At 32.0% G+C, this 26603-nt stretch overlaps 1 protein-coding gene across 1 annotated transcript in view; it reads right to left on the bottom strand.

Moving 5' to 3' along the window:
• The window catches only part of LOC127734471 (nonsense-mediated mRNA decay factor SMG5-like), a 99803-nt gene that overhangs the window by 44967 nt on the left and 28233 nt on the right, over window positions 1-26603 (bottom strand). The window contains exons 15-20 of the mRNA XM_052244356.1: window positions 26265-26372; window positions 24533-24587; window positions 23835-23964; window positions 15918-15993; window positions 14926-15104; window positions 13411-13566 (exon numbers count right to left, since the gene is read on the bottom strand). Coding sequence (XP_052100316.1) covers window positions 13411-13566; window positions 14926-15104; window positions 15918-15993; window positions 23835-23964; window positions 24533-24587; window positions 26265-26372 — 704 coding nt within the window. The remainder of the gene's footprint in view (window positions 1-13410; window positions 13567-14925; window positions 15105-15917; window positions 15994-23834; window positions 23965-24532; window positions 24588-26264; window positions 26373-26603) is intronic.

The raw sequence follows: 26603 nt of genomic DNA, 5'->3' as shown, positions 1-26603 counted from the left end.
AGAAAAGACTGGTCAAATGTTAATAATGGAAATCTGTTAAAATCATACCATTCCTTTAATGAAAGAACCTTAGTGAGCACGCTCACATACCCAACGTCGTCATTGGAGGAATAAAATAAGTGTAAGAATAAAAAATTGTATCAGAAAAAAAAATTGAATCATAATTTCCTGTCAATATGCACATCTACATAGTATGTCCTTATTATCTACACAGTTTCATGAAATTCTGTTGTGTGGTTTGAGAGGAGTGACGATGACAAAAGGTTGCAGTAGTATATTGGGCAAATAAGTTCAAAGGGGCGTAACTCCTGGAAAAAAAATTGAATCGTAATTTCCTGTCGATATGCACATCTACGTAGTATGTCCTTATTATCTGAAAAGGTTTCATGAAATTCTGTTGTGTGGTTTGAGAGGAGTTGCGATGACAAAAGGTTGCAGTAGTATATTGGGCAAATAAGTTCAAAGGGGCGTTACTCCTGGAAAAAAAATTGAATCGTAATTTCATGTCGATATGCACATCTACGTAATATGTCCTTATTATCTGAAAAGGTTTCATGAAATTCTGTTGTGTGGTGTGAGAGGAGTTGCGATGACAAAAGGTTGCAGTAGTATATTGGGCAAATAAGTTCAAAGGGGCGTAACTCCTAGAAAAAAAATTGAATCGTAATTTCCTGTCGATATGCACATCTATGTAGTATGTCCTTATTATCTGAAAAGGTTTCATGAAATTCTGTTGTGTGGTTTGAGAGGAGTTGCGATGACAAACTGTTGCAGTAGTACATTAAAGTAAATAAGTTCAAAGGGGCGTAACTCCTAGAAAAAAAATTGAGTTGCGATAACAAGAAACAGGAGTGACGGACTGACGGACTGACAGACTGATGGACGGACGGACAGACGGGTCAAAAACATTATACCCTCTGCAACTTGTTGCGTGGGGTATAATTAGTCTGTGAGAAAGAGTAGACAGATGCATAAAATTTGTGACTTGTTTCAACTATTTCAACCACCACATTAAAACAGCCACTACTCCTGCATTGCATACCTTTCTGTGATAAAACTGACAAAAAAAGGTTTTTTTAATTAAAAATAGAAAATAGTAAGATCTATGTACAATTTTAAGAAAATAAAGCAAAAAAAACAACCTACAGTTTAGCACAAAGAAAATATTGGAAATAATGTGCCTAACAAAAACAGTTGTCAAAACCTTACATTCTAACTAACCATAAGACTTGTATTAACTGCTGATCAGATTTCAACTAAAGAGTGAAAAATCAGTATGATAGACTGAGTGATCCTCCCTTGAGGATATATAATAGGCATACTGTCACTGACACATGTATTTCAAAAATGAAAAGGATAAGACACTACCATGGATAATAACCCACTCATAACAGCATATGTTTTAAATGTCAATTTCAATACAATGACCACTTAACAATTATGTACTAAAAATAGATAACATACTTGAAATTGAAGTCTATTATCTTTCAACAATCAAACATTTTACTGAGTTTGATGAAGCTTGATTGTAAACTCAATCTCTATGTGCAATTATTTCCTTTTATTCTTCTTTAAATGACCATGACCTTTGACCTCAAAATAAAAATCTCCATCCTTTGAAAAATGCAATTTAAAACCCTGATAAAGCCTGGATGTACTTCCAATCTTTTTATTGGTCCGGGTACACAGTTATCGTCCTTTGATTTTCGTTGTCCACGAATATAGTCCCTAGTGTGGACAGTGTGTTACTTGTCGATTTTTTTTATACCCCTTCCAAATTTATTTCTCCATGTTTAATGACTCAAATAGTAAGTAGGGGGGTGAAATGACACTGTAAAAAAATTTGGGTCATGAATTTTAAAGTAAAGTAGTGATTTGGTCCAGTTGAAAAATGTTAAAAATTAGCACTTCGGAAGCTGTCAAAAGATTTGAAGACCCCCTTAACATGAAATTGTCCATATTTTGAGTTAGAGCCGATGAAGTTTTCTATAATTTTGATATAATTTGTCCCAAAAGTAGTACAACACACTGTAAAAATATTATTGAGAAAGCGCAGGTGGGATATTTTTAATTTTCATTTATTGTCTAAAAGAAATGCACTACGAAATAACTGTGTACTCGGACCTAAGAGGTGAAATCAGGAAATATAGAATCTGTACTTTGGCAACTTCCCTGAATGATTTGATGGTGTCAATTTATCAAATAGCATAAAACTAAAGGATTTAAACTTTTATTTGATAGAATTTCTGCAAAAATAACCAATTTAGGCATTTTATGGTCAAAATAAGCATTTCATAGCTTTTTCAATTTTGATGCATAAGTGGCATTCTGGCTTTCTATCTGACAGGTTTTTATGTGTCAATATTTGTGTTTCTATGCTTCAATCCAGTTGTATTACTCATTTGTGAACTCTGAATTTACAGAAAAGAAGATTATCTCGGACAATATGTGCAAAATGTGTTGTATATATGATCCTTGTCTAACACCCTGTTTGGATCAAGTTAAATGTGAGGAGCTTGGAACACAAAAGTTGAAGTCCATTATAAAGACCTCACTAAATTTGTATAAAAAGCACTTAACAATGTCTTTTGTACCTGTTTTATGTCACATAATATCTTTCTTTTCTTCCATAGGATAGCAAGTGGTTCAAATATAAGCCTGTTGAGACTAAAATTGCATGCATGTTTTTCACTAAAAAGTGAAAAATCTTTGTATCAGACCATACTGTCTGCAAAAAAAGTTGAATGCAAGAGTCTTTTTGTGCTCGGATTTATTGTATCATGTCACCTGAGTATAGAAATGATAGAAAAGACACAAAATTTTATTTCCTATAGCTTCAATATGCATTTTTAAATGTAAATATGTGATACGGCCTAAATTGACCCTAAATTATTTTCAGTCTTACTTGGCCTAAGACCCTTTTAAACTGATGTGATATGTTATTTGTAAGTTTTCTTTCCATTTAAAGTACATTAAATACATATGTAAGGATTATTTATAACCAAAAAGCTTTACAAATTTAAAATTGATGGAAAATATTACATCTTCATGTAAGGCCCCCCTTCATTGGAAAACCTCCATTTTTAGCCACAGGCTCATATAAATTTGACTTTTTAATAATTATGATAAGTCTGATAAATCAAATGAGTACTCTATTGCTTTTAATACATAATATATTATATATTAAGGCATTTCAAAAGTATTTTTTTGCAATATTTTAATTTTTTAAGCCCCAAATGTTGATAGTTGAAAATTTTCAATTTTAACGTCTAAATTTAACACGCAAAGTTGAATATAGAATTAGTCATATTGTCTATAATATATATCCTATTGCCATGAAACTTTGTAAGCAGTCTTATAATTTAATAAGCTTTGGTCATACCAAGTTTCATTAAGATTGGTCAACTTTTTCTACCCTATTAGGTCCGGGTACACAGTTATCGTCCTTTGATTTTCGTTGTCCACGAATATAGTCCCTAGTGTGGACAGTGTGTTACTTGTCGATTTTTTTTATACCCCTTCCAAATTTATTTCTCCATGTTTTATGACTCAAATAGTAAGTAGGGTGGTGAAATGACACTGTAAAAAAATTTGGGTCATGAATTTTAAAGTAAAGTAGTGATTTGGTCCAGTTGAAAAATGTTAAAAATTAGCACTTCGGAAGCTGTCAAAAGATTTGAAGACCCCCTTAACATGAAATTGTCCATATTTTGAGTTAGAGCCGATGAAGTTTTCTATAATTTTGATATAATTTGTCCCAAAAGTAGTACAACACACTGTAAAAATATTATTGAGAAAGCGCAGGTGGGATTTTTTTAATTTTCATTTATTGTCTAAAAGAAATGCACTACGAAATAACTGTGTACTCGGACCTATTACTGGGTATATTTCAGTAAATCATATCCAATTGTTCTGACTGCAAAAATAAAACAAGCTTTAAAAAAACTGAAACAGCATGCTTAACCCTTTCCCTTTCAGGCATTTTAGACCTTTACTTATCGAAAAGACACTATCAAAGTTCAATTGAATACTGCATTCGCACCAATGGTCATGCACATGCCATGTTGGGCTCATATGAAAGATAATTGATCAAATATTTCAGAAAATTACGTTTAAAGATAATTCATCCTTTTTTGGTCACGTGGGATGTTTCGAAATGTCACGTGACTTTTGGAGAAAATGTGAAAAAATACGAAATCCTTGGGACAAAAGTCGTGTAGAGACATATTGTTGCGCTAATAGGGTAAGGTTTTGGTGGAAACACAATGCCCCAAGTCTGTTAAAGACATACAAGTTATCATATTGGTATTAAAAGAGGAAATGCGTGCTATATGCCTTGAAATCTCGATGTCCGTAACATTCAAAATAACTGATTTCAGACGCTCTTTTCGTCCAATTTCAAACTCGGACACTAGTTTTTTGTCTAAATCGATTTCAGTCAAGCAGTAACCTAGATTTTTTTTTTCTAAGGGAAAATTCATTTAATTACTAATGATAACTTGATGTGGCGTACCCTGGACCGAACCCGAGGAAGTAAATGAGGGCAAAAGGGGGGGGGGGCAATTTGGCACACACATTCTTTTAAAAACAAACATAAGTATTTCGTTGGTTTTTCTTTTTGAAATTGAAAGTAAAGTTAAGTTAAGTTACATTTAATATAGGAAATAATTTTTCAACCTCCGGCAGTGAGAATCGAACACGCGATCTTTCCGCCTTGGGTTTGTTCAGCATTCCCCTGCACCACTGGCATCGTTAGGAATATATTGAAATTTAAGTACTTAAGTCTACTACTCAAGACGTGAAAAAAAAAACATATGAAGATCCTCACCCAGCTTGTTTTCTATTAGAAATTATGTGTTCAGATAATATATTTTTGATGCCAAATGGCCAAATGCATGGTTTTTTGCGCAAATATAGCAGGAATCCAGTTCTTAATCTGTCTTGTTTCCATTGACATATACATTTTCCTTCATTTAAACAAAAGTGTTTTCAACTTTATCATACCCAAACACTTACGAAACCATGTTTTGTTACATCTATTTCTACTTTGCTAAAAAAATTCAGGACATTTCAGTGATTTTTATCTCTTTTACGATAAAATCTTTAAGAAAGGACTACGGATTTTTAGCGCATTGCAAGTTTGTGTTTGCGCTGGTACACTAGAAATTACATTTTTAACTAGTGTACAAGTTAGAACTATTATTTTAATACCATTCTTCAAAAACTCACTGCACAGTTATTGAAAAAAGTCATAATTCCCCCAAAAAGGATAGTTTTCTATGCACTTCTTTTTGAAAATATTCTTAAAAATTCGAAGAAAAAAAACGGTTTTTACAGAATAAATACATGTCAGTAAGAGGCGAATTGACTATGAACTGATAATGATAGAAGTTTGATGCACATTCAATCATATTGCTGGTATCCTGAGGATTGATTTGAGCCCTTAACCATATCTGTACGTCAGCAAATGACGATGGAACAAGACTAAATGCCCAAAAAATATCTTAAAATTTGCTTCACCGGTAAGCTGTACCGGTGTGAAAGGGAAAGGGTTAATTGGCTTAACCCTTTCCCTTTCAGGCATTTTAGACCTTTACTTATCGAAAAGACACTATCAAAGTTCAATTGAATACTGCATTCGCACCAATGGTCATGCACATGCCATGTTGGGCTCATATGAAAGATAATTGATCAAATATTTCAGAAAATTACGTTTAAAGATAATTCGTCCTTTTTTGGTCACGTGGGATGTTTCGAAATGTCACGTGACTTTTGTAGAAAATGTGAAAAAATACGAAATCCTTTGGACAAAAGTCGTGTAGAGACATATTGTTGCGCTAATAGGGTAAGGTTTTGGTGGAAACACAATGCCCCAAGTCTGTTAAAGACATACAAGTTATCATATTGGTATTAAAAGAGGAAATGCGTGCTATATGCCTTGAAATCTCGATGTCCGTAACATTCAAAATAACTGATTTCAGACGCTCTTTTCGTCCAATTTCAAACTCGGACACTAGTTTTTTGTCTAAATCGATTTCAGTCAAGCAGTAACCTAGATTTTTTTTTTCTAAGGGAAAATTCATTTAATTACTAATGATAACTTGATGTGGCGTACCCTGGACCGAACCCGAGGAAGTAAATGAGGGCAAAAGGGGGGGGGCAATTTGGCACACACATTCTTTTAAAAACAAACATAAGTATTTCGTTGGTTTTTCTTTTTGAAATTGAAAGTAAAGTTAAGTTAAGTTACATTTAATATAGGAAATAATTTTTCAACCTCCGGCAGTGAGAATCGAACACGCGATCTTTCCGCCTTGGGTTTGTTCAGCATTCCCCTGCACCACTGGCATCGTTAGGAATATATTGAAATTTAAGTACTTAAGTCTACTACTCAAGACGTGAAAAAAAAAACATATGAAGATCCTCACCCAGCTTGTTTTCTATTAGAAATTATGTGTTCAGATAATATATTTTTGATGCCAAATGGCCAAATGCATGGTTTTTTGCGCAAATATAGCAGGAATCCAGTTCTTAATCTGTCTTGTTTCCATTGACATATACATTTTCCTTCATTTAAACAAAAGTGTTTTCAACTTTATCATACCCAAACACTTACGAAACCATGTTTTGTTACATCTATTTCTACTTTGCTAAAAAAATTCAGGACATTTCAGTGATTTTTATCTCTTTTACGATAAAATCTTTAAGAAAGGACTACGGATTTTTAGCGCATTGCAAGTTTGTGTTTGCGCTGGTACACTAGAAATTACATTTTTAACTAGTGTACAAGTTAGAACTATTATTTTAATACCATTCTTCAAAAACTCACTGCACAGTTATTGAAAAAAGTCATAATTCCCCCAAAAAGGATAGTTTTCTATGCACTTCTTTTTGAAAATATTCTTAAAAATTCGAAGAAAAAAAACGGTTTTTACAGAATAAATACATGTCAGTAAGAGGCGAATTGACTATGAACTGATAATGATAGAAGTTTGATGCACATTCAATCATATTGCTGGTATCCTGAGGATTGATTTGAGCCCTTAACCATATCTGTACGTCAGCAAATGACGATGGAACAAGACTAAATGCCCAAAAAATATCTTAAAATTTGCTTCACCGGTAAGCTGTACCGGTGTGAAAGGGAAAGGGTTAATGTCATAGAGACCTATGCCAGAAAGCTAGCTCGTGTCATCCAAAACCTAGAAGTATGTAAGTTGGTCTATAGATAACATCAATACCGGAAGAACATTTAGGGATGCTGTTCACTTATACTCCTTAAAAACAAATGGTATGTCTGATCCCACTCAACCTTAATCCCGTTCACATAATTTTTCACCTAAAGATAACTATTTTCACAACGTCATACAGTGACAAACACTTTTATTATTTCCTGTAAAAAGGAAGGAAGATGAGAGACTTTTTTTTATCTATCTTAAACACATGTATTGATTATTAAGTATGTAAAGTTCCGCTGTCACTTCGCTCTCATTTTAATCCCAATTTAAATGTACTGTTTATATAAAGTGTTCTAAGAATTGAACAATTTCTGTCCAAACATGCAAATACAAGTTACAACACACTATATTTGATTGTGTGAATTATCTCATTAAATATGAGTAAATGGAGTTAATGGCTAAATTGGGTCACACTATCGAACAATACTAATGGCCAAATTGGGTCACTCTATCAAATAATACTATTAATGAAGAACATAAGCCAACATTTTTTCAAGGTATCAGTTGTCTACCATATTATCATTCAATACTGAAGAATTTAACCAATGAAGTTGAAATAGTTTCTCGTTCATAAAGAACTTTTACCCTATTGACCCAACCTGCAGTCTGTCTCAGTTTAGAGTTCATGTGATTCCCTCGCTTTTTCTCTTAGTTTGAGTTTTCAAAGAGGATTTACAAGCTTTGGAGTAAACTACCTTTGCCTCTTATTATACAGAAATATACATAGCCTTAATCGTAAACCAATTCAGACAGGGAAGTGCCTAGCACGCCCCAACCCTAAAAAAACAACAAAAAATTGATATTTAAAGGTAAAATTACAACATCAAAAAGTTCATTCTCAGAAGCCCCCACCCCAACCCCTCCCCACATCAAATCCTGGGTTTGTGTCTGTTAATATGGAAATATGTTTTCTGCCTTGTTGCTATTACTGGTAGATATATCAAAATCAATAATACCAATTAAAACTTAATTATACATGCATAAAAAGTAAATCAATTTTTGTAGTATAATGAATAAATAAAACCTGGAAATGATCTGTTCTTTTATAGAATTTAAACATCGAAATTGGATAAGAATGCACAATTTTCAAAATATCATTATTTTTTCCAATTATACTGAATGATTGACAGTTTTTTAAGATTTATAATTACTAAGAAATGCTGAGAACATATGACAAAGAATATTTCAAATCATTAAAGCCATTTGAACTTTTCAAGTATCGCAATTCCAGCTAATCAAGTGTCTGTTATCATACAGAAACAAATACACTTCAAATCGTACAGGTTTTACCATGCAAAAATAGCATACGGATATGGAAACTAAAATATATGTAATTTCCAACCAGTGTTATTGTCATCATAAAAAAATAGTTTTAAAGGCACCTGACATGAAGTGTTTAATGAGTACGGCTTGTTTCAATATTTATATTACGATACTCATGTGACACTCAAGTACAAAAATAGATTTGCCGATTATCAATAACTACTTGACCAGAAATGTGTTATAACGATATCTTCAGTCAATATTGTCTATTGATAAATTACTTGAGACTATCATTAAGTCAATAACAGGGTATGACTGTAAGGTATACATCAACTCCAAGTGTTTGTCACGTTTCTCCGGCCTCGGACTTCAGAGTACAGGACAAAGTAAAGTAGTCACATGCAAGCTAAATGTAAATAAAACCTGCATCACTGTGTAAAGTCCTCATTGGTTTGCTTAATTATAGATAATCTTTAAACAAAACAAATATCTTGTTTATTGATTGGATATTTTGATGCCTGAATATTCAGGAAATAAATAAAATATCACATATTTACCAAAATTTATATAAAGCATTTTTAAGTGCTTTTTATTGGTTCTTGCAGTCTCATATCTAGCTACAAATGGACAGATAAATAAAGGGCACCTGTTTAACAAGGTCTTCATTGCTTCAATATTTCATTGTTTGCATTATTAATCAATTAAAATAAAACATGCTTTAACAAGATATACCCAATATCAAGCAGGTAAAACTACTTTTACCAGGAAGTTTACAGAGTTTTCATGTGACTCATTGCTGAGAGCTTGTAAAAACATTCATGATGAAGGACGGCAATAAAAGTACTGTTCTCTGGCGGTTTTATATCACAAATTTTTTGTATTGCTTTTGTGTTGTATTGTACAAAAGGACAATAGTGGTGAATATGATGATATATTCCTAAGAAACAAATCTATACATGAAACTTAATCAAAGTCACTGAACCTTGAAATGTAGGTCACAGTTATCAAAATCTTACTGCACTTTGCACTATACAAAAAGACAGTAAAAATTAAATACATGTATTATTAAAGACTTCTGATATATTGACCTAAACACAAATATTAAGGGGGTATACACAGACAGACAATGTTGAAATCTATATGCCATGCTGTTTGGCCCAAATAGGCAGGGGGAAAATAGACAAGGATAAAGGTCAGATTTGCATTATTAGATACTGATGAATGGTGGTTTCTAGGTTTCACATAATGGCAAACCTCATTTACATGGTTTTTCAATTATTGGTACATCAAAGTAAAGTGGATATATTTAAACCACAAAAACCAATTTGTTTTAGATTGCATATATCAGTTTTTAATAATTTGTGTGTACAACCAATAAATTAAACCTTAAACTAATCAATATGTATAATTGTTAGAGCTATATTCATGGTCTTATATTATTTGGATTTTTAACAATGAATGCTGTTTGATATTTAACTAGCTGTTTTCATTTAATAATATTTGATTAACAATTTTATATTTAATGATAATTTGTTTTTCGTTGTGGATCAGATATTGTTATAAGCAGACAAACAGACTGGTTTATTGATACCAATGAATTGATTACTGCTGTCTCTTTAAAATATTTGAATAAATGCAGTTGAAAGTAGAATATAGATCTTGGTGATCCAATGATAAATACTAACTCCTACAACCCTAAAGACCTCTATTACTGAAGAATTCCAAATCTTACCGAACTCTATTGCAGAAAACATATCACTACTTATAAACTTTTGCACATCAGCAATATTACAAATCTCCATGTTCAATTTCAGACACATTAGGTTTAAAAATGTTTAATTCAATTCTTTCATTTATGTGTCTCTTATAATATACATTTATTATTTGTTTATCATTGTTTGAAAATGCTTAACTCTTCTGGGACACTATGTGTCTCTTTAAAAATGCATTTATTATTTTTTTATCATTATAAGCAAAAACTTCCTGCTTCTAGGAGTTCAAGGTCAATCCAGTCATAATGTTTGATTGTTTGGTTTCTTGGTAGTTCACAGTTTTTGCATACAGTTTGACAATGTAAACAGATTCAACATTTACAACAAACTATTGTTTTCTTTATTTCTAGAAGTGTTGGAAAAAACTTTATGCTACTCAATTTTTGTAAATTTGTTAGCCATATTTATTGATAGTTGCAGAGACTTTTAAAAAAGTTTACCTAACACAATGATTTCAATTAATGTTTAAAAATGTATATCAATCATACAACACACTTGAAACTGTCTATATATGCAGAAACACAAATCTTAACTAGCTATTCAAATGACCCTGTATTCACCTCTTGTATACTTTTTTCATTTTCAAAAAGTACCCTGTAGTTAAACATTTACTCTGATAGACAAATTATTGGCCTGTTATAATCAATGAATCTATACTTGCAAAATAAATCTTCTAAAGAATTACCATACTTTATTAGGAATAGCCCAGTTTATAAATTCTTAAAAAGAATCATATCATGTAATACCAAGTCCCCTCCTTGAAGTCATACTGGTTGGCCAATCAGCATTCAAATCATTGTTTTATGTTAATAATCCAAGAACATTCTTGTCAAATGCAATTTCAAATACTATAATAGTTCTCAAAAAACTTCTGCAAATTTTCCCAGGTTAAAATGTAACACAAAGTCTCTTAATAACTGTCATATAAGTTGACAAATCAGAACTTAAATTTACAATCCTCAAACCAGAATATAGATCTAGGTGATCCATATGATTAAAAACATTTAGTCATATATTACCTAAGCAACACCACTTAGTCAGTACCTAGTCCACATCTTTTTGTCAGTACTTAAGTCACAATTATTAGTCATGACCTAAGTAAGAACCTTTAGTCATTACTTGCCGCCATATATTACCTTAGCAATAACACTAAGTTAGTACATAGATTACAGCTTTTAGTCAGTAACAATTTAAGGAAGAACCTTAGTCAGTACCTAATTAATATCATTTAGTCAGTTTCAAAAAAACAACATAAAAGTTAGGAATTTTCTTAAAATATTTGGTTTGAATTGGTGAAGCTTTTGAGTAGCTTTTTCAAAAAGCTAGACTTTTTACATATTTCCCATGACAGCTATATTGGTTGACCAATCAGAAATAAAGAACCGTTTCTATGTAATTGTTTGAGAAGGAGCCTTTTTTATATCTAGATAAAAAAAGTGAAGAGCTTTCAGACTAAAGGAAAGGCAATGGACATCTTTTGGCAGGTGATATAAGATTTTTATTTAGGGACTATATGATAAAATATATAAGTAAACACTGTCAAACAGAAATGAAAAAAACTAATAAAGTGATTAAAATTAAAGACAAAAGAGCTGTGGATTGTAGACTAATACCATATTGCTTTCTACTTGCTTGCTACTTAAACTTGATACAGGTTGCTAATTAAAACATTCATCAACAATCATTAGTATAGCATAGCTACCTACTCTTCAAAAACAATTACATGTACAGCTTTGGATAAAACGATACAAATAGAAAAAAAACAAATGCGTAAAAAGGCTAATAAGAGCCTGTACTGTTCACTGCCTAATGAACCTTATTAAATATTAACACCATTTTCTGCAACAAAATCATGAGGTTTTTTTTTTGTACTTAATTCCCTTATGCACACACAATTGATTGATTGGTGATACTGTTTTCTTTTTTCTTTGGTGACAACGACTGTAAAGTCTGCCTACAATTTATGTCAAAAGATGGACAAGTAAAAATTGCCCAAATTTCAGTCTATTATTTGCTGCTATGGCCTTGACCTTTGACCAAAGAGCTCTAAAAATCAAATGGGTTCTATTTCATCAAAGGCCGTCACCAATCAGATTGTCAAAATTTCCGTCAATATACAGGTACTGTGTCAATAGGAATTTTGTTCTTAAGCTTAGTTTGGTGAAGGTTAGACATATGGCTAAAAAATATCATATGGAAACCAAAATTTTGGTCTACCAATTTCTGTTGTGGCCTTTACCTTTAACCTGTAAGCATTTGATAGCCTTATCAGTGATAACTGTACACATAATGCTTTGGTTATTCTGAAAACATCTAAACAAGTTTTTTTTTTAACTGGCAATAAAAAGAAATGCTGAAACAGAAGGTGAACTGTAAAAGTTAAACTTCTGCTCTATAAGGTATCCATTACAGAAAATTTGAAATGGTCTGCATCAATTGAATGATATACAAAAAGAGACGAACAATAGAAGAAATGTTTTCACCACTATTACTATGTCTTGGTCAACGTTAATCAATCAATCAATCAATCAAATAATAATAACCTAATGATTCATTCTTAACCATCAGTATAAAAAGGTCACTTCTTGTTTGTAGACGTAACAAACTGTAGTTTAATCTGAGTAATAAAAGAGGAGGTGAGAAAGAATTTTTCCACCTTCAAACAATAACTGTGAGTTGATCTTGACATTTGTATAATTATCAAAAAGGTTCAAATGTTAATAACACGTCCATAGAAAAAGTGTTACTTAATATCTCAAAGTTAACATTTAAATTCTAAAAAACAATTTCCACAGTTTTACATGTTATTGTTAGTGGAAATGTCAAAATTTTCATCACCAAAAATACTTTATTACAAAGTTCTTTTGTACTTGTACTATGAGGTCAAAAATAGATGGATTTTAGTCCAGCACACCAGTCTACAGCTCATTTACTGTATTACCCAGTAGGCAACCAGTCCACCAGTTCATCTGTTGTATTACCCAGCAGGCAAAAGCAAAAGGAATAAGCCCTCTTTACTAATATATATCAACACATATCTTAACACCTTCAGAACAGTAAATCTTTGATAAGGCAATAAGGACATTTTTACACATCATCTTGTCAATTGCAAGTGAAATTTTTTATATCAATCTTACCACTCTCTGCATGGCAACTTTTTCGTTTCCAGAGCTATGATTGGTCTGTGATGGTCCCACAAAAACACCCTGAGCTTCTTCATAAGTAAACTGTATTGTGTCCAGGTCAGACAGAAAATAACCAAATTGTCTGATACAACCAATTCTCAAAAAAGTCTGCAATATTAAAATAAAATTGAAACTTACTATTTTTTCCTTTGAAATCTCTAAAAGAAAATTGTACATGTAGTATGGTAAACAAAATACATATTTAGTTGTTAGTACAATTTTTTTATTTGTGTTTCCAAATATCTTCTCAAACTTTTGAAAGTTGAAACCTTTTTGTCTTACATAAAACTTGAAATGTCTGGTCAAGAAAATATATAAGTGACTCTGTATCTTGTAAGTAATCAAATTAAAATAATGACATATCTTTTCCTAACAAGAAATTGAGTTCTGTAAAATGTTTGGTTATTGTTCTTTACACTTCTATTGGACAAAGGGAAGTCACTCTAACAAATATTTCCAAATGTCCTAAAATTTTGCAAATACTAATTTACAGAATATTATTAATTCCTTTACATTGATTAACACTTTCTCAGAGATAACAAAAACTGGATATTATAACCCATAATAATCTCACAGTTTGACTACTTCTTGATAAGTAGTAATTACCAGGTTCTCTGCATATTAATATCATAAAGTATAGGTCGTCCCACTATCTGTATCACTCTGCTCAGGTCTTAATAAAATTGCATATCACGGCTTTGTGACATCAAATACGTTGACCATGCCTTAATAACTTTGACCTGGACATATCACCGTTGTCATAATGATTGAACCGACATTGATAAGTTTGACCTGAACTTATCATGTCATCTTCTGGTTTGCTTGTGAAACAGAAAACACTTGTTTCTATCATGCAAAATACACAAATACAACCCGATAAATCGATTACCTGGTTGTCTGCATATATATATATATATTGTAAAATATCAGGTGCTCGACACAATATGAAGCTATTTTGACCTTGTTTGCTGCACTCACTCGACAAAAAGCTTCATATTATGACTCGCAGCTGATATTTTACAAAACCAATATGCAGACAACCTGATAATCGATACATATCAACTGTTTTAATTGATGGAAGGAGCCAGTGTGCCCAGAGAGATTCCACGACCTTCAGCAGGAATAGTTGAATAGAGTATTGAACTATTACATAAGTAACAACTCACTCATCTGCTTGTTTTTGGCCCATCAGAGCCTTATTAAGATTTTCATCAGCATCAAAGTCACAACATTTAGTAAGTTGCTGTCTTGGTGGTATATATCCAACATTGTATGCTCAAGCATACTTGTGAAGTCTGGACGATGGAATGTTGCTGAATTGTGTTGTACTAAATTGAGAAATGATAGCTATACAACCTTACAATTGACTGAATCACACGAAAGTTAATGAATGGAAAGAACTGCATACATCTGGATCTTAAGTGAATAAACATTTTGACCTTTGAACTTTAAACACAGTGATCATACCTCCTGAACTTCATTCAGCTGTCCTCTCCTTTTCACAGAAAATTCTATGTTGTTATGAACCTCTGCTAGGGGAGAGAACTGACACAGACTAACATCCTCCATCAGAGGTATCACCTGTTTCCAATCAGATTCTTCTACCACTTTTAGAACTTCTTTTAAATCATCAATCCAACAATTATCTAAAATTATATATTAAACAAATATTATCTTTTTAGAATGTATTTGAATTATTTTCATATTAAACACAACATTGAATGTGTATGTAGTAAGTTTCAAGCTGCAAGTGATTTATAAATGATGCATGAATTGGAAATCAACACTACATGAGAATCATTTGTAGAGGGTCTTACAATCATCAATCTTCTGAAGTTTAGGATTTATTTTTTTTAAATCTGGACAATCAGAATCAATTTTCATTCAATCACAAGAGAATGAGGAGTTTTTATGAAAAACCTTCTATGCAATAATTCCTTTCAATTTTGGTTTAAATTGGACAAGTATTTTTAGAGAAGATGGAAATGTGATTTTCCAGCGGGTTTTCAAGAACACTATGTACCACCAAAACCATCAAGTGAATTTTTTATAGAGTATATAGTCAAGTGCTCATTCTCCTCTATCACATGAAAATGCTCATTCTCCTCTCCTACAAGAAAATGCTCATTTTCCCCTTTTAAAAGAAAATGCTCATTCTCCTCTCCTACAAGAAAATGCTAATTCTCCCATCCTATATGAAAATGCTAATTCTCCCTTCCTATAAGAACATGATCATTCTCCCATCCTGCAAGAACATGCTCATTCTCCCCTTCTACAAGAAAATGCTCATTCTCTCCTCCTATAAGAACATGTTCATTCTCCCCTCCTCCAAGAACATGCTCATTCTCCCATCCTCCAAGAAAATGCTCATTCTCCCCTCCTCCATGAAAATGCTCATTCTCCCCTCCTACATAAAAATGCTCATTCTCCTTATAGAATTATTCTTGTAAAACACTTACCATTATCAACCAAGAGGCTTTCTTTTGGTAAAATATTCAGTAAAATTGACAATCTGTGCCACAGTGACTGGGAACTCTACAAAAGTAAATGATTAAAAATTGTAACAGAAAAACTTAAAATGTCTACTTATAAAAACTGTGAACAAGGGAAATTGTCTGGATTGCATCTACTATCTATAAGGTATATGTTAACATTTTTGTGACTTTTATTGAAGTAAGACAAAAGCTTTAATTTGCACAACTTAGTTGTTTAATTGGAAAACAGGGCAGTTACAAAGTTAGAAAAGTTTTTAGTTTTGTAAAATGTGATTCAGTTTTATTCTGCCTTCAATTAAAAAAAGAACAACTTGTATGAAAAAACATATAACTAAACCCCAAAGTAAATCTAAATATCATTTCCAACATTTCTTATCTTGAGATCAATTTCAGGTTTTAATCGAATCTTCTAAATTCTAAACATATATTATCTTTAAACTAAAAGTTAGGATCTTCACCTACTTAAAATGACTATCAAATCTTACGACATCAATGTTTTTTTGAATTTTTTTATTATTCTTTATATCATTTTCCCAGTAAAGATAATCAATAATAAAAAATCTGTTTTTACTATTCTTTATATTATTTTTCCAATAAAGATTATCTGTAAGGAACTATCTACAATATGTCACAGAATAGACTAGATAACACAGTCATGACAGATTAAATCAATATGTAAATTACAAAACAATAGCTGTACATGATTCAAATACAAATATTTCAAATATTAACATTATATAACACAGCTATCAATGAATGATAAGAATTGTTAAACATCATTATACTCAGAGAGTGTTGTGCATTGTTTTTCAGATCAATACAAACCGACATCAAGGAATCTTTTAGTCAAATTGTTGTAGGATGAAAGATATGGAATGTGAGAATAGGGACAAAAGCTGAATTAGATACAACAGTCAAATCAAAATACCAAACCTAGGAATAACTGACTGAAATGAGGGTTATCAATTTGAACTTGCCTTTACCCATACTAACATTGGTTATAGTTTAAAGTAGTCTGATACGTAATTAACATGTATTTCTATCAATTTCTTGACAAGTAGGGTACTACAGCCTGTTGATACTTATATTTTGAATTGCACAAGATCATGCTTATAACATCTTTACACTTAATCCCTTGGAGGTTTACTGATTGACAATTTAGTCTTGGAAAACCTAGTTGATTTATTAGTTCAAATTAGGCTTTGAACTATCACTTAGTTACTGTGAGATCGGTACTTTGTGCGAGTGTCCTTTGTCTTTCTGTTATTTGTGTTTTGTGCTTGGTACCAATCTGATGCATCAAGCCAACACTGATTTTGACAATTTGTTCTTAAGATGTGCTTTTACACACACCACTATCCAAGGTGAGAGGGAGAGTAGAGTCCTTACAACAAAGTTTATCCACACCATATTCTTAATGTGCCTGTCTCAAGTCAGGAGCCCGATATCCAGTGGTTGTCATTGGTTGCTATCTGTTAAACTTGTTTTTCACTTATTCTTTTTAGCATATATAAGGCTGTTGGTTTTCTTTTTTGAACTGTTTCATATTTTGTCAAGCCGGACCTTTAATAGCTTACTAAATGTATATGGTATTGGGATTTGCTCATTGCTGATGGACATATTGGGACCTGCAGTTGTTTACATCCTCAATCTTTGGTCTCTGGTGGATAGTTGTCTCTGGTGGATAGTTGTCTCTGGTGGATAGTGGTCTCTGGTGGACAGTGGTCTCTGGTGGATAGTTGTCGCTGGTGGATAGTGGTCTCTGGTGGATAGTGGTCTCTGGTGGATAGCTGTTTCTGGTGGATAGCTGTCTCTGGTGGATAGTTATCTCTGGTGGATAGTGGTCTCTGGTGGATAGTGGTCTCTGGTGGATAGTGGTCTCTGGTGGATAGCTGTCTCTGGTGGATAGTTGTCTCTGGTGGATAGTTGTCTCTGGTGGATAGTTGTCTCTGGTGGATAGTTGTATAGTTGTCTCTGGAGGATAGTTGTCTCACTGGCGATCAAACTACATCTTATTATTTATATTATTGTTGCATTAGAAGTGTTTCTGATTGTAAGCCACTGACCATGTGAAGAAGCTTTCTGGGTAAAATTGTACCTTACAAATATCGACGAAGGTCTCATATGAAGGTTTTTTAATAATTCATTTACTGTAAATTTTGAACTAATGTGTGAATTCATCATTGTGAATCTTTAACAACAGACAATCATGCAAGACTAATTTATGCAATCACTGATTTTGTAGCAAAATATTATGAACAAAAATTAAACTGTGAGTATTGATTATTGCAACGTTCCTCCTGTAGAATTTTGCATAAAAAAACCAACATAACAATAATTCTTTCTGAATACTCAATAAATCAGATGGGGTCATCATATTAAAGTATAACTGCTAATGGTATTGTAAGAAAATAAATTGAAAGATTGTGATTACATCATTCTGAGGATCACTGTTATAGAATTAAGACATTTTTATTTTGGTTTTATGTAGATTTGAGAAAGTTTATATTCTTTCTTTAAGATTAAACAAATCTATGGAATATTTATGCCTTTTGGGAAAACAAATTTTGTGGTTTATATGATCATGAAATCCCCAAATATAGATTGCCAACGAAAAATTTCATATTTTCTTAACATGCTCCTTTCCATTATGATGCTCAAAATTTACACAGGAAAACAATGTATATGTGAACTTCCATTTTTTTCTGCTAGAACAGATGTCGTGAATATACAAATACATTTGCATACAGAAATAACAACTTTTGCCTCAGCATGACTAGATAACTATTGTTCATATAGATTTTTTATTTGAAGTTTTTATCCATAAAAGACATCAATTTATTTCCTGCTTAGGTCACCTGAAAATTTTAACATGTTTTTTTATCAATAAAGAAATTAAGCTTATGGATGATTTGTCTCTTCCTTTTTGTCACATCGATCACAGCACTTAGAAGCGGATAATTATGAAATAATAACGGCGTTTATTTTCAAATGATGTTTGATCGCATTAATGTTTTTACGCTACATTATGCCATGCAAACCTCATCAAGGTATATAAATGCATGAAAAAAAGTTATGAATGTTAAAATTTCAAGGAATAAATATATCTCATAAGTTAAAGAAAGCCATCCTCATTTCCTCAAGAAAATTTTATCTATGATCTTCAAAAAATAAAGCTTTGGAAAACAGTTAGAAAAGCTTAGTTATGGCAATTTACACAGATAGACAGGAAGAATATCCAATTATACTTTAAGCCTTTGACTAAGTTCAAAAAGGTATAAAATATTGAATTTGGAATCTGACAAGAGGTTGTTTGTTTTTTCATGGTAATAAATACTTTACATAGTATCTACATTCATTCATTTACTTCTAATCTTGCTCCACTATGCTTAAAATATGATAATATTTTCAAAAATGGAACAATTAATACTAAGATCCCATTCACACTTGGACATTTGATCGATTTAAGCTATATCGATTCTTTTTAGATCAATTTAAGTGAAGTCCAATGTGAACCCTTTGAATGGATCTTGAATCGATCTAAACTAAAACACCAAAGGAGGTAGTTAAGTTTGAATTGATCTAAAGTGAACAGATCTTACTTCAAATGTAAACGCAGCAAGCAATCTAAACTAGAACGATTGAATCAAAAATAATCTGTGCGCATGTATGGCTGCAAAACTACACATGCAATTTAATACAAAATGGATGACCAACATAAAAGGGCTGATACATGGACCCATGAGGAAATAGGCCTTTTGATCGAATTATGACGAGATGAAAGGGTATCATAAACTTTTGAAATATGTGTCTTCTTTTCTTCTATTGTTTGTCATTTCAGGAACCGCAGCATTTCACGATGTTGTAACTTCTTTGCTAAAGTTTTTTGTTTGAAAATTAACAAAAACTGTTACAACACCAGTATCAACATCTGAACTTGTAATTCATGTGAAACAATAACTTCATCCATTATTTTTTTGCAAGCATGTGTATCAACACATTAATTTGATTAATTATTTCTATTTATACACAGTGTTTACAGTTTCACAGGTTATTAGGTCAGATTAATTGCATGTTTACTTGTAGTGTGAACACAGTAGTTCAGATTAGACATTGATTCAAAAAATGCTTGTGTGAATGGGATCTTAGTTAAATAATATCACTTTGGAATTTCAGCTGTATTCATCCTTATTTACCTTTGTTTACCTGTGATTAAATGTGCCCAGATGAAATGAAGTTATGTGGAAATGAAACAATTGCTTAAAATTCATGTAAAACTAACTTCTGTAAATGTAGTTATTTTGTACTATTTTCATTCTGAAATCCAAGCACGGTTTAAATGGTTTGTAATTTCTAAGTCAATTTACTGTAATGCAACATTAAAATTCAATATGAATAAAAGGAGATAAGCAGAATACATTAAATCTCTGCAGTACACAATAAATGCTCCAACCTCAGACCTTGGCTTTATCAAGAATATCAATTTCCCCCATTATTTGAATTCTAAAATTTGGAATTTAATTGTGTATTTTTAGTATTTAGTACTTGTCAGAAATGATAAAAGTAGAAATTCCAAGGAATAGAACAAGGCAAGTGAATTCAGAGGATGTTTGAACTCGTGTAACATGACCTCTACTGCACTTTTGGGTCTGACAATTCTGAATAATGAAATAAATAAAGTAAAAGTAATATTTCCAAACTTTGAATTGATATCATTGGATGGATACCACTAGTGGTGATAATTTACTGTATCATTGGATGGATACCACTAGTGGTGATAATTTACTGTATCATTGGATGGATACCACTAGTGGTGATATTTTACTGTATCATTGGATGGATACCACTAGTGGTGATATTTTACTGTATCATTGGATGGATACCACTACTATTACTGTATCATTGGATGGATACCACTACTATTACTGTATCATTGGATGGATACCACTACTATTACTGTATCATTGGATGGATACCACTACTGGTGATATATTACTGTATCATTGGATGGATACCACTACTGGTGATATATTACTGTATCATTGGATGGATACCACTAGTGGTGATATATTACTGTATCATTGGATGGATACCACTAGTGGTGATATATTACTGTATCATTGGATGGATACCACTAGTGGTGATATATTACTGTATCATTGGATGGATACCACTAGTGGTGATATATTACTCCTAAGAGTATTAAGTGCCCAGATCCTCATGAAAATAAGTGACAAAATATGAATAAGATACAGAAATAAACCAGATGTGTTTACTTTACTATCACTTGGGTCAATACCCTGCTGTTTGAGTGTTATTTCCTCATGATATCATCTCTCTAGTAGTCAATGTTAGTAAATACGTTTTTCTAGTAGCTAAAGAGAAGTAACTCTTCCATTTTTTTGTTCTTATATATTGGTTGGACATTTTACTCAAATGATTGCTGTGTACTCTTTGGGAAGGAGGAGCATCTGTTATAGATACTTTTCTTCAGGAATTTCATATTTCAAACCATGTCAGGGACAAAAACTTCCAAAATTTTATATATGATGACACCATTTCTTAGTTGATGGCATATGCATGATGTAAAATGTAAATACAGAGGGCAAAACTTTTTTTTAAGAAAATTTTAAATACATGATTGTGAATGTTACTAAACATTCAAAAAAAGAACTTACACCATGGTAGACATTTACCTTAATTAAAGAATACATCATACATTAAGATGTTGATTTTTGGCTATTCCAACAATACTGGTTCAAACAACATTATGATGTTACAATTGTGACAGAGTCATCATAAGCAACACTCTTTCTGAATGTTTTGTATTTAAATCCTACTGTCAAACATTTTTTATTTATATTCTTGAGTTGTGATTTAATCTCAAACCATGTTATATTCTTTAAAATCAGTTGTTATTGATTCCATATCATGATATTGGATATCTTGAACAAGAACATAGAAGAGAGTATGTCTTTGTTTGTTTAAGTCTTGTTTGTTAGCTTTTTCATTGATGTATACCCCATAATTTCTTTACTCATGACTGTATTGTATGAAATCTGTTTAAACTTTCTTGGTATTGGAGATTTTTTAAACATTGAATAGTTATTGAACTTTAATTTGATTTTATTTAGCTTTTCACTTCTGAAATATCTTCATGCAAAATTATCAGGGGTATCTTCCAATGTTCTGACAACTCAATCATTTCTTTGTTCCTTACGAAAAATCTTTAATTGTGTGTGTGTGTCAGTTTAGGTAAAGTCCAATTATTTCATTGCAATCAATAATATATTTTAAGACTTGGCTTTATTGTACAACATTTATACAATGCTTATAACCTTATGATACGAAAAAACGTTGAACCATAGATAAGTAAAATTATGTTATATTTCTATTCAACATATCAATCGTTCAGGAGTAGTTTGTATAAAATTTTGTTCTTTTAAATAAACTTGGAATCCTTCTCAAAATATATATACCCGTATGTATAAATTCTTGTCATGCATTATAATACTACATATAATTAAAGTTTTACCTGGAATAATATATTAATATATAATAATGCACACAATGTCATGCAATGTATATGACACTCATAAATTTATTAGACATAGATGAAAAACCCATGTTCAGTGGGTAAAATTAAAGTCAATAAACTGTTATCACAGAGATATGTCTCGCCTTTTTATAATTTTGATAATGCAAATGTTGAAATTAAAATAGCAATACTTTAACATGAAAGTTATGCAAATATTCAAAGTTGATGAACCATGACTGAAGGTACATGGCTAAACAATCTCCATGGAATGAGATGTGCCAATGCGAATACAACTGCATACCAAATACTATTGACTTATTATAAGTCGTTCCCTTTAAACAAACCTAAACACAAACATTAACTTGTAAACTATGTAAAAGTTTCAGGGGTGGGGCTATATAATCTCCATGGAAATGATACTTTCAAATGCCAATAAATTTGGATACCAAATATCATTGACTTAACATTAGCAGTTCATCTTAAACTGATCTAATCACAAACTAATACATGTAAACTAAGCAAAACTTTCAAAGTAAATAGACCATGACTGAGGGGGCAGGGCCAAATATTCTCCATGGAAATGAGATGTGCTAATGCTTATACAACTGAACACCAATTAACATTGGCCTACCACTAATGGTTCCCCTTGAACTGACCTAATCACAAACTAATACATGTAAACTTAGAAAAATTTTCAAAGTCTATAGACCATGACTAAGGGGCCGGAGCCTAATGGAAATGAGATATGCCAATGCTTATACAACTACATACCAAATATCATTGACCTAACACTAGTGGTTCCCCATAAATTGACCTAATCACAAACTAATACATGTAAACTATGAAAAGTTTCAAAGTCAATAGACTTTGACTGAGGGGGCTGGGCCAAATAATCTCCGTGGTAATGAGATGTGCCAATGCTAATACAACTGCATACCAAATATCATTGACCTACCACTAGTGGTTCACCATGAACTAGACCTAATCACAAACTTATACAATGTTGACGCCTTCGCCGGAAACAGCATACCTATGTCTCGCTTTTTGACTCCATCAAGGATAGACAAAAAGTATCGTTAAGCAAGGTGTGACTGCCCAGCAGATCTGATAATTGCTTACATGGTACAACTCAACATTATAGAGAGGGTCTAGATTATAGAGAGAGTCTAGACCAAATAACTAATCATTCTTAATATAGAATCTGAGTAATATGTTATGAAAGTTATGAACAGACAAACAGACAAATGAAGGGACTAACAGATTGCCAAGGTTGAAGCAGTATACCACCCAATTCCATACATGAGGTTTTAACAATACAAAGATGATTTTTTACAGTAGCTTACCTGAGCACAAGTAGTGATAACACCAGTATTACATCTCATCCAGTCACTCATCACCTTGACAACAGGTAACAGTCCTTCCTGCTGTATGATATCTAGAGTGTACTGTAACTGACGATGTTCATCTTCAGACCTGTAAGAAATTATTTATAGAATAACATCATGTTAAACCTGTGATATAGAGAACAACAAATAATAAGTAAAATATCACATATATTAAAGTAGGAATAGAAAATTATATGACAAAATACACTAAAGAATTCATGTTTCAACATGACCTTTTAAGATATGACCTCAAGTTATTTGTATTTAACTAATAAAAAATGTTTGCTAGGGGTTTAGTAGAACTAGAAAGAACTAAAAAAGTACTGATATATTGGCATTGGGACTTGCATCAATGAGGTACATATATTAGCAACCAATCTATCAGTTTTAAGATGCAAAGTGTAAATTACTTCCCCATTATTTCCATCACTCCCGTATATTTTTTACTGAGGGCTGTTCCATCAAAATATACATGGGACCAAGGGAAGGCACTTTGACATCTCATCTATGAGTGGGTGTTTTTGTTCAGTGAAATTGTAAGGGAATTTCTAAAATAGACTTTATAGATGGTTACTCATTTTTAAAGTGCCTTCCCTGAGTACCATGTATGTTATAATGGAACAGCCATGAGACATTGTATTGTTAGTAAAACAAACCTTTCTACAGACTCTGTTTCACTACTCTGATCCTCTGCCTCTGTAGCAGACTGTTCTGTAATATAAATCATTGGACATGTAGAACATTACCACTGACAATCTCTATCACAACTTTCATTATGATTCTCTAATCGACACTGTTGAATACTGTTTAAGCAATGTTTTATTCATAACAATATGCACAAATACTTCTGCAGTAAATTTAAATTTTTGGACTTCCTTATATTTTTTCCTACAAGTAAGGCATAAATATACATTGTAACAAAATGTCTTATGAAATTCAGTATCAAAACCATGTTAGTTTGAGATTTTTGGCTTTCAGCAAGTTCAATTTATATAGTTATTGCCTCTGTGTGAGGTAAACACATTGTTAACAGTAAGTCAATCTGACAGAATTATACAGACTCAGGAACAGTCTAGGGATTGTATACTGAAAATTCAGAATTTAACAATTGCATTTATTACTGGAAATCTCTGATGACTATTAAAAAAAAATTCAAACTTGATCTGTGTTTTGTGGTAATAAGCATTGTGTATAAGTTTCATAACATTTGGTTGAGGCTAACTTAAGTTAGAGAACGGAAACAAAAAATTAAGCAATTTTTCCATTTGTAAAGGGCTCTAGAACTGTTAAAGTGACACCACCAAAATTCAAAATTGATCTGTATTTTGTGGTAATAAGCATTGTGTATAAGTTTCATAACATTTGGTTGAGGCAAACTAAAGTTAGAGAATGGAAATGAAAAATTCAGCAATTTTTCCATTTGTAAAGGGCTCTAGAACTGTTAAAGTGATGCCACAATAATTCAAATTTGATCTGTGTTTTGTGGTAATAAGCATTGTGTATAAGTTTCATAACATTTGGTTGAGGCTAACTTAAGTTAGAGAACGGAAACGAAAAAATTCAGCAATTTTTCCATTTGTAAACGGGCATAACTCTAGAGCTATTAAAGAGACACCACCAAAATTCAAACTTGATCTTTATTTTGTGGTAATAAGCATTGTTTATAAGTTTCATAACATTTGGTTGAGGCAAACTAAAGTTAGAGAATGGAAACAAAAATTCAGCAATTTTTCCATTAGTAAAGGGGCATAACTCTAGACATTTAAAGTGATGCCACCAAAATTCAAACTTGATCTGTGTTTTGTGGTAATAAGCATTGTGTATAAGTTTCATAACATTTGGTTGAGGCAAACTAAAGTTAGAGAACGGAAACCAACTTTGGGACGTACGTACAGACGGACAAGGGTAAAACTTAATGCCCCCTCCGCTACGGCGGAGGCATAAATAACATCAAATGACTATTGGAGCATGAAAATGAGGTCAAGGATAGGTCTCATTGACAGACTGACAAGATCTCATTATAATTAATAACTGCACAAGGTGAAAAAAGAGATAAGATATAAAAGTATTTGTAGTATATAACACCATCACAGAGACAACAAGTTAAACTGTGAGTCATTGCTCACCAATGATACCCCAGCAATAAGTATTTGGTAAACAGAAAGTTATTGAGAGATAAATGAGAAAACACATCACATGACATGCTAACATGAAGCTTGAGTTCACATTTTAAAAAGCCTTGATTCCCAGTTCCTGAGAAAAATGTGACAAACATTTTATGGGATGGACGAATGGACAGACAGTTACACAAACAGAATGACCAATCGAAATACAGACAGTGGAAGGACAACATAGTACAATAAGTTCAACTTATACTTAAACACAAACCTGCATCTGTAGGCATAATACTAGCTTCAGTGTCTGTTTCTATCACAAAGTTAGCCATCTTGCTGGTAATCTCAGCTACATGGTGGGCTTCAGATGTGGAGGCAAATCCTACAATAATACATCTAACACATTATTTTAAGAAAATAGTGTTCCTCTACAAGGACTGTCTTGATAAATAAACTTAATTTTTGATATATTAAGAATAAAATCAGGAGTTTAAATCATGAACATTAACAATTATTGACTGGATGCATCTCAAACTTTTACTTCTGTTAGTGAGACAATAAATATAACTCTGTAATTGTTATCTATTCCTTATAGTCATTGTACATTACTGTA

This window comes from Mytilus californianus, unplaced genomic scaffold, assembly GCF_021869535.1.
Source record: "Mytilus californianus isolate M0D057914Y unplaced genomic scaffold, xbMytCali1.0.p SCAF_3, whole genome shotgun sequence".
Lineage (NCBI taxonomy): Eukaryota > Metazoa > Mollusca > Bivalvia > Mytilida > Mytilidae > Mytilus > Mytilus californianus.
Note: the sequence above shows the minus strand (reverse complement) of the source record. Positions and strands in the feature narration are given on the sequence as shown.